Source organism: Palaemon carinicauda, chromosome 43 (assembly GCF_036898095.1).
Source record: "Palaemon carinicauda isolate YSFRI2023 chromosome 43, ASM3689809v2, whole genome shotgun sequence".
Taxonomy (NCBI): Eukaryota; Metazoa; Arthropoda; class Malacostraca; order Decapoda; family Palaemonidae; genus Palaemon; species Palaemon carinicauda.
Genome location: NC_090767.1, coordinates 4,113,997 through 4,123,844, shown reverse-complemented (window position 1 = coordinate 4,123,844; position 9,848 = coordinate 4,113,997). Strand labels below are relative to the sequence as shown.

General features: G+C 42.8%; 2 protein-coding genes across 2 annotated transcripts; both read left to right on the top strand.

Annotated features, from left to right (window-relative positions):
- Nucleotides 1-3,492: 3,492 nt before the first annotated feature.
- LOC137633694 (mRNA decay activator protein ZFP36L3-like) lies at nucleotides 3,493-4,961 on the top strand. Its single transcript, XM_068365942.1, has 2 exons — nucleotides 3,493-3,796; nucleotides 4,696-4,961. The coding sequence occupies exons 1-2, from the start codon at nucleotides 3,493-3,495 to the stop codon at nucleotides 4,959-4,961; spliced, it is 570 nt and encodes a 189-aa protein (XP_068222043.1).
- Nucleotides 4,962-5,052: 91 nt separating this feature from the next.
- LOC137633693 (uncharacterized) lies at nucleotides 5,053-7,800 on the top strand. Its single transcript, XM_068365941.1, has 2 exons — nucleotides 5,053-5,325; nucleotides 7,402-7,800. The coding sequence occupies exons 1-2, from the start codon at nucleotides 5,053-5,055 to the stop codon at nucleotides 7,798-7,800; spliced, it is 672 nt and encodes a 223-aa protein (XP_068222042.1).
- The last annotated feature ends 2,048 nt before the right edge of the window (nucleotides 7,801-9,848 follow it).

The following is a 9,848-nucleotide window of genomic DNA, read 5'->3' as shown; positions in this document are numbered from 1 at the left end:
TCTATGTCTATGGTTATGGCTATGGCCATGTCTGTGGGTATGTCTATGGCTAGCTCTATGTCCATGTCTATGGCTTTGGCTATGGCAAAGGCTATGGCTAGGGCAATGGCTATGGCTATGGCTATGTCTATGTCTATGTCTATGGCTATGTTTACTATGGCTATGTCTATATCTATGTCTATGTCTATGGCTTAGGCTATTTCTATGTCTATGTCTATGGCTACGGGTATTTCTACGGCTACGTCTATGGCTACGGCTACAGCTATGGTCACGGCTACAGCTATGGCTATGGCTTTGGTTCTGTCTATGGCTATGGCTATGGCTATGGCCATGTCTATGGCTATGGCTATGGGTAAATCTATGTCTATGTCTATGTCTATGTCTATAGCTATGGCTATGGCTATGCCTATGGCTATGGTTGAGGCTATGGCTACGGCTATGGCTACATTATATGGCTATGGCTATGACTATTGCTATGACTACGGCTAAGGCTACTGCTACATCTACGGCTACGGCTTTGACTACGTCAATGCCTATGGCTATGGCTATGTTTATGGCTATGGCTATGGCTATGTCTATGTCTTTGGCTATGGCTATGGCTATATCTATGGCTATGTCTATGACTATGGCTATGTCTCTGTCTATGTCTCTGGCTATGGCTATCTCTATGTCTATGGCTATGGCTATGGCTTCAGCTGTGGCTATAGCTATGGCTATGACTATGTCTATGTCTATGGCTATTTCTATGGTTATTGCTATGTCTATGTCTATGGCTATGGCAATGGCTATGTCTATGTCTATGACTATGTCTGTCTATGCCTATTGCTATGTCTATGTCTATGTCTATGTCTATGGTTATAACTATAACTTTGTCTATGGCTATGTCTATGTCTATGTCTATGGCTATGTATACCATTGCTTTGGCTATGTCTATGTGTATGTCTATGGTTATGGCTACAGCTACCGCTATGGCTACGTCTATGGCTATGGCTACGGCTATGGTTACAGCCATGGCTATGGCTGTCTATGGCTAAGACTATGGCTATGGCCATGTCTATGTCTCTGTCTATGTCTATGGCAACGTCTATGGCTACTGCTACGGCTACGGCTATATCTATGGCTATAGCTACGGCTACGGCAACGGCTATGTCAATGGCTATGCTATGTTTATGTCTGTGGCTATGTTCTATGTCTATGTCTATAGCTATGGCTATGTTTATGGCTATGGCAATGTCTATGTCTATGGGTATGGTTATGTCTAAGGCTATCGTTATGTCTAAGGCTATGGCTATGTCTATGTCTATGGCTATGGCTATGGCTATGGCTATGGCTATGACCATGGCTATGTCTATGTCTATGGCTATTGCCATGTATATGTTTATGTCTATGGCTATGACTTTGGCTAAGGCTATGTCGATGTCTACCATGGGTACGGCTATGGCTATGGCTATGACTATGGCTATGTCTATGTCTATGGCTGGGGCTATGGCTATATCTTTGTCTATGGCTATGGCTATGGCTATGACTATAACTATGGCTTAGGCTATTATTATGGCTATGGCTATGTCTATGTCTATGGCTATTTGTAAGTCTCTGGCAATGGCTATGTCCATGTCTTTGGCTATGGCTATGGCAATTGCTATGGCTATGGCTATGTCTAGGGCTATGGCTATGGGTAGGGCTATAGCTATGTCTATGTCTATGGCTATGGCTATGGATATGGCTACGTCTATGGCTATGCCTATGGCTATGACTATGTCTATGGCTATTGCTATGGCTAAGTCTATGCCTATTTCTATGTCTATGTCTATATCTATAGCTATGGCTATGACTATGGGTATGGCTATGTCTATGCCCATGGCTATGGCCATGTCTATGGCTTTGGCTATGGCTATGTCTATGTCTATTTATATGGCTATGCCTATGTCTTTGGCTATGGCTATGGCTATGTCTATGTCTATGGCTATGTCCATGTCTATGGATATGGCTATGGCTATGGCTATGGCTATGTCTATATCTATGGCTATGTCTATGGCTATGTCGATGGCTATGGATATGTCTATGTCTATGGCTATGGCTATATCTATAGCTATGGATATATATATTTCTATGTCTATGGCTACGTCTATGTCTCTATGGCTATGTCTATGGCTATGTCTATGTCTATAGCTATGGCTCTGGATATGGCTATGGCTATGGCTATGGCTATGGCTATGTTTATGGGTATGGCTATGGCTATGTCTATGGCTCTGGCTTTGGCTATGGCTATGGCTATGTCTATGTCTATGTCTATATCTATGGCTACGGCTATAGCTATGGCTACAGCTACGGCTAAGGCCATGGTGTCATCTATGGCTATGGCTTTGGCTATGATTATGTCTATGCCTATGCCTATGGCTATGGCTCTATCTAGGGCTATGGCTATGTCTATGTCTATGTCTATGGCTATGGCTATGGCTATGTTTGTGTTTTTGTCTTTGACTATGGCTATGTCTCTCTCTATGTCTATGGCTATGGCTATGGCTATGGCTCTGTCTATAACTATGGCTACGGCTATGTGTATGTCTATGTCTATGACTATGGCTATGGCTATGGCTCTGGCTCTGGCTATGTCTATGTCTATGACTATGGCTATGGCTATGGCTATTTCTATGGTTATGTCTCTGGCTATGTCTATGTGGCTAAGGCTTTAGCTATGTCTATGGCTTTGGCTATGTCTATGGCTATGGCTATAGCTATAGCTATGGCTATGGCTATGGCTACGCCTACATCTACGGCTATGGCTACGTCTATATCTAGGTCTATGGCTATAGGTATGGCTATGGCTATGTGTATGGCTATGTCTATGGCTAAGGCTATGGCTAAGTATATGGTTATAGTTGTCTATGGCTATGGCTATGTCTATGGTTATGGCTATGGGTATTTTTATGTCTATGGCTATGTCCATGGCTATGGCTATGTATACCATGGATATGGCTATAGCTATGTGTATGTCTATGGCTATTGCTATGGCTATGGCTATGGCTATGTCTATGTCTATGGTTATGGCTATGGCTATGTCTTTGGGTATGTCTATGGCTATCGCTATGTCTATATCTATGGCTTCGGCTATGGCAATGGCTATGGCTTGGGCAATGACTATGGCTATGGCTATGTCTATGTCTATGTCTATGTTTACCATGGCTATGTCTATGTCTATGTCTATGGCTCTGACTCTGTCTATGTTTATGTCTATGGCTACGGCTATTTCTACGGCTACGTCTATGGCTACGGCTACGGCTAGGGTTACGGCTACAGCTATGGCTATGGCTATGGCTATGGTTCTCTCTATGGCTATGGCTATGGCTCTGGCCATGTCTATGGCTATGGTTATGGCTATATCTATGTCTATGTCTATGTCTATGTCTATGGCTATGGCTATGGGTATACGTATGGGTATGGCTAAGGCTACAGCTACGGCAATGGCTACATCATATGGCTATGGCTATGACTATGGCTAAGACTACGGCTAAGGCTACTGCTACATCTACTGCTACGGCTATGGCTACGTCAATGACTATGGCTATGGCTATGTCTATGGGTATGGCTATGGCTATGTCTATGTCTATGTCTATGGCTATGGCTATGTCTATGGCTATGGCTCTATCTCTGTCTATGTCTCTGGCTCTGGGTATTGCTATGACTATGGCTATAGCTCTAGCTATGTGTATATCTATGATTATGGTTATGGCTCTGGCTATAGCTCTGTCTATATATATGGCTATGTCTATGTCTATGGCTATGACTATGTCTATGTGTATGGCTATGTCTATGTCTATGGCTATGGCTATGGCTATGTCTATGTCTATGGCTATGGATGCTATGGCTATGGCTATGGCTATGATTATGGCTAGGGCTATGGCTATGGCTATGGCTATGTGTATGGTTATGGCTAGGGCTATTGCTCTGTCTATGGCTATGGCTATGGGTATGTCTATGTCTTCAGCTATGGCTATGGCTAAGGCTATGTCTATGTCTATGTCTGTCTATGGCTTTGGCTATGGCTATGGCAATGTCTAAGTCTAATGCTGTGGCTCTGGTTTTGTCTATGTCTATGTTTATGTCTATGTCTATGGCTATGTCTCTGTCTATGGCTATGGCTATGGCTCGGGATCTGGCTCTGGCTCTGGCTATATCTATGTCTATGTCTAAGTCTAAGTCTATATCTATGGCTATGGCTATGTCTATATCTATGTCTATGGCTATGCCTATGTCTATATGGCTTTGGCTATGGCTATGACTATAGCTATGGCTATAGCTATGGCAATGGTAATGGCAATGGCTATGGCTTTGGGTATGGCTACGGCTATGGCTATGTCTATGTCTATGTCTACCATGGCTGTGGATATGTCTATGTCTATGGCGATAGCTATGTCTATGTCTAAGTCTATGACTTTGGCTATGGCTATGTCGATGGCTATGTCTATGTCTATGTGTATGGCTTTGGCTATGGCTCTGTCTATGGCTATGGCTATGGCTATTGCTATGGCTATGTCTATGTCTATGACTATGGCTATGGTTCTGGCTCTGGCTATGCCTATGTCTATGGCAATGGTTATGGCTATGTCTATGGCATTAGTTATGGCTATGGCTATGTCTATGTCTATGGCCATGGCTATGTCCATGTCTATAGCTATGGATACGTCTATGGCTAAGGTACGGCTAAAGCTACGGCTATGGCTACATCTACGGCTAAAGCTACGGCTATGGCTACATCTACGTCTATGTCTATGACTTTGGCTATGGCAAAGTTTATGGCTATGGCTATGTCTATGTTTATGGCTATGGCTATGTCTATAGCTATGGCTATGGCTATAGCTAAGGGAATGGCTATGTCTATGGCTATTGCTGTCTATGGTTATGTATATTTCTATGTGTATGGCAATGGCTATGTGTATGTCTATGGCTATGGCTATGTCTAATGAAATGGCTATGGCTATGGCTCTGGCTATGGCTATGGCTATGGCTTTGGCTCTGTCTTTGTCTATGGCTATGGCTAAGGCTATGGATGATATGGCTATGGCTCTGGCTATGGCTATGGCTATGTCTATTCTTATGGCTAGGGCTATGTCTATATCTATGGATATGGATATGGCTATGTATCTGGCAATGGCCATGGCTCTGTCTATGGCTATGGCTAAGGCTCTGTCTATGTCTATGTCTATGTCTTCAGCTATGGGTATGGTTATGTCTATCTCTATGTCTATGTCTGTCTATGGCTATGGCTATGTCTATATCTATGTCTGTCTATGGATATGTCTATGTCTGTCTTTGGATATAGCTAAGGTTATGGCTATGGCTATGGCTAGGGCTATGTCTATGTCTCTGGCTATTGCTATGACTATGTTAAGTCTATGTTTACGGCAATGGCTTTGGCTAAGGCTATGGCTATGTCTACGTCTATGTCTATGGCTATGTCTCTGTTTATGTCTATGGCTATGGCTATGGCTATGTTTATGGCTATGTCTATGTCTATGTCTATGGCTATGGCTATGGCCCTGTCTATATCTATGGCTATGGCTATGGCTATGGCTCTGTCTATATCTATGGCTATGTCTATGTCCATGTCTATGGCTATGTCTATGGTTATGGCTCTGGCTGAGTCTCTGTATATGGGTATGGCTATGGCTATGGCTATGTCTATGTCTGGCAATGGCTATGTCTTAGTCTATGTCTATGTCTATGTCTATTGCTATGGCTTTGTCTCTGTCTGGCTATGACTATATCTATGTCTATGGCTATGGCTATGGCTCTGTCTATGTCTAAGGCTATGGCTATGTCTACGTCTATGTCTATGTGTGTATATGGCTCTGGCTATGACTCTGGCCTTGGCTATGTTTTATGTCCATGGCTATGGCAATGGCTATGGCTATGGCTATGTCTGTCTATATCTATGGCTATGTCTATGTCTATGGCTATGGCTATGTCTCTGTATAAGGCTATGACTATGGCTATATGTATAGCTATGGCTATGGCTATGTCTATGGTATGGCAATGGCTATGGTTATGTCTATGGCTATGGCAATGTCTATGGCTATGGCTATGGCTATGTCTATGTCAATGTCAATGTCTCTTTCTATGGCTATTGCTAGGGCTATATCTATGTCTATGGCTATGTCTATGTCTATAGCTATGGCTATGGCTATGTCTATGTCTATGGCTATGGCTATATCTATATCCATGTCTATGGCTATGGCTATGGCTAAGTCTATATGTATGTCTCTGTCTATGTCTGTCTATGTGTATGTCTATGGCTATGGCCATGGCTATGTTTCTGGCTATGGCTATGGCTATGTCTATGGCTAAGGCTATGTCTATGGCTATGTCTATGGCTATAACTATGGCTATGGCTATATCTAACATGGCTATGATTATGTCTATGTCCATGTCTATATCTATGTCTATGGCTATGGCTATGTCTATGTCTATGTCTCTTTCTACAGTTAGGCTACGGCTATGGCTATGGCTATGATTATGGCTACGGCTACAGCTAGGGCTACATCCTTGGCTACGGCTAGAGCTCTGGCTACGGTTATGGCTATGGCTACGGCTCTGGCTAAGTCTTTGGCTATGGCTATGGGTATGGCCATGACTATGGCTGTGGCTATGGCTATGTCTATGTCTTTTTATATGAAAATGCCTATGTCTTTGGCTATGGTTATGGCTATGGCTATGTCTATGGATATGGCTATGGCTATGGCTATGGCTTTGTCTATATTTATGGCTATGTCTATGGCTATGTCGATGGATATGGATATGTCTATGTCTATGGCTATGGCTATATCTAAACCTATGGATATATATGTCTATGTCTATGGCTATGTCTATGTCTAAGGCTATGGCTCTGGATATGGCTATGTCTCTGGCTATGTCTATGGCTATGGCTATGGCAATGTCTATGGCTATGGCTATGGCAATGTCTATGTCAATGTCAATGTCTCTTTCTATGGCTATTGCTAGGGCTATATCTATGTCTATGGCTATGTCTATGTCTATAGCTAAGGCTATGGCTATGTCTATGTCTATGGCTATGGCTATATCAATATCCATGTCTATGGCTATGGCAATGGCTAAATCTATATGTATGTCTATGTCTATGTCTCTCTATGTGTATGTCTATGGCTATGGCTATGGCTATGTTTCTGGCTATGGCTATGGCTATGTTTCTGGCTATGGCTATGGCTATGTCTGTGGCTATGGCTATGTCTATGGCTATGGCTATGTCTATGGCTATGTCTATGGCTATAACTATGGCTATGGCATATCTAACATGGCTATGACTATGTCTATGTCCATGTCTATGACTATGTCTATGTCTATGGCTATGGCTATGTCTATGTCTATGTCTCTTTCTACAGTTAGGCTATGGCTATGGCTATGATTATGGCTATGGCTACAGCTAGGGCTACATCCTTGGCTACGGCTAGAGCTCTGGCTACGGTTATGGCTATGGCTACGGCTCTGGCTAAGTCTTTGGCTATGGCTATGGGCATGGCCATGACTATGGCTGTGGCTCTGGCTATGTCTTTGTCTTTTTATATGAAAATGCCTATGTCTTTGGCTATGGTTATGGCTATGGCTATGTCTATGTCTATGGCTATGTCTATGGATATGGCTATGGCTATGGCTATGGCTTTGTCTCTATTTATGGCTATGTCTATGGCTATGTCGATGGATATGGATATGTGTCTGTCTATGGCTATGGCTATATCTAAACCTTTGGATATATATGTCTATGTCTATGGCTATGTCTATGTCTAAGGCTATGGCTCTGGATATGGCTATGTCTATGGCTAGGGCTATGGCCATGTTTATGGGTATGGCTCTGGCTATGTCTATGGCTCTGGCTATGGCTATGGCTATGGCTATGTATATGGCTAATGCTATGTCTATGTCTCTGTCTATATCTATGGCTACGGCTATGGCTATGGCTATGGCTCTGTCTATGGCTATGGCTACGGCTACGGCTATGGCTATGTGTATGTCTATGTCTATGACTATGGCTATGGCTATGGCTATGGCTCTGGCTCTGGCTATGTCTATGTCTATGTCTATATCTATGGCTATTTCTATGTTTATGTCTATTGCTATGTCTATGTGGCTATGGGTATGGCTATGTCTATGGCTATGGCTATGTCTATGGCTATGGCTATAGCTATGGCTATGGCCATGTCTATGTCTATGTATATGTCTATGGCTACGTCTATGTCTACAGCATTGGCTACGGCTAATTTATGGCTATGGCTACGGTTACCGCTCTTTCAATGGCTATGCTATGTCTATGTCTATAGCTATGGCTATGGTTACGGCTATGGCAATGAGTATGTCTATGGGTATGGTTATGTCTAAGGCTATCGTTATGTCTAAGGCTATGGCTATGTCCATGTCTATGGCTATGGCTATGGCTATGACTATGGCTATGTCTATGTCTATGGCTATTGCTATGTCTATGTTTATGTCTATGGCTAAAGCTCTGGCTAAGGCTATGTCGATGTCTTCCATGGTTATGGCTATGGCTATGGCTATCACTATGGCTAGGTCTATGTCTATGGCTAGCGCTATGGCTATGTCTTTGTCTTTGGCTATGGCTATGGCTATGGCTATAGCTATGGCTTCGGCTATTGCTATGGCTATGGCTATGTCTATGTCTATGTCTATGGCTATGTCTAAGCCTATGGCTATGGCTATATCTAAACCTATGGATATATATGTGTATGTCTATGGCTATGTCTATGTCTAAGGCTATGGCTCTGGATATGGCTATGTCTATGGCTATGTCTATGGCTATGGCTATGGCAATGTCTATGGCTATGGCAATGTCTATGGCTATGGCTATGGCAATGTCTATGTCAATGTCAATGTCTCTTTCTATGGCTATTGCTAGGGCTATATCTATGTCTATGGCTATGTCTATGTCTATAGCTATGGCTATGGCTATGTCTATGTCTATGGCTATGGCTATATCTATATCCATGTCTATGGCTATGGCTATGGCTAAATCTATATGTATGTCTATGTCTATGTCTGTCTATGTGTATGTCTATGGCTATGGCTATGGTTATGTTTCTGGCTATGGCTATGGCTATGTCTATGGCTATGGCTATGTCTATGGCTATGTCTATGGCTATAACTATGGCTATGGCTATATCTAACATGGCTATGACCATGTCTATGTCTATGTCTATGTCTATGGCTATGGCTATGTCTATGTCTATGTCTCTTTCTATAGTTAGGCTACGGCTATGGCTATGATTATGGCTACGACTACAGCTAGGGCTACATCCTTGGCTACGGCTAGAGCTCTGGCTACGGTTATGGCTATGGCTACGGCTCTGGCTAAGTCTTTGGCTATGGCTATGGGCATGGCCATGACTATGGCTGTGGCTATGGCTATGTCTATGTCTTTTTATATGAAAATGCCTATGTCTTTGGCTATGGTTATGGCTTTGGCTATGTCTATGTCTATGGCTATGTCTATGGATATGGCTATGGCTATGACTATGGCTTTGTCTATATTTATGGCTATGTCTATGGCTATGTCGATGAATATGGATATGTGTCTGTCTATGGCTATGGCTATATCTAAACCTATGGATATATATGTCTATGTCTATGGCTATGTCTATGTCTAAGGCTATGGCTCTGGATATGGCTATGGCTATGTCTATGGCTATGGCTATGGCTATGGCTATGTTTATGGGTATGGCTCTGGCTATGTCTATGGCCCTGGCTATGGCTATGGCTATGGCTATGTATATGGCTAATGCTATGTCTATGTCTCTGTCTATATCTATGGCTACGGCTATGGC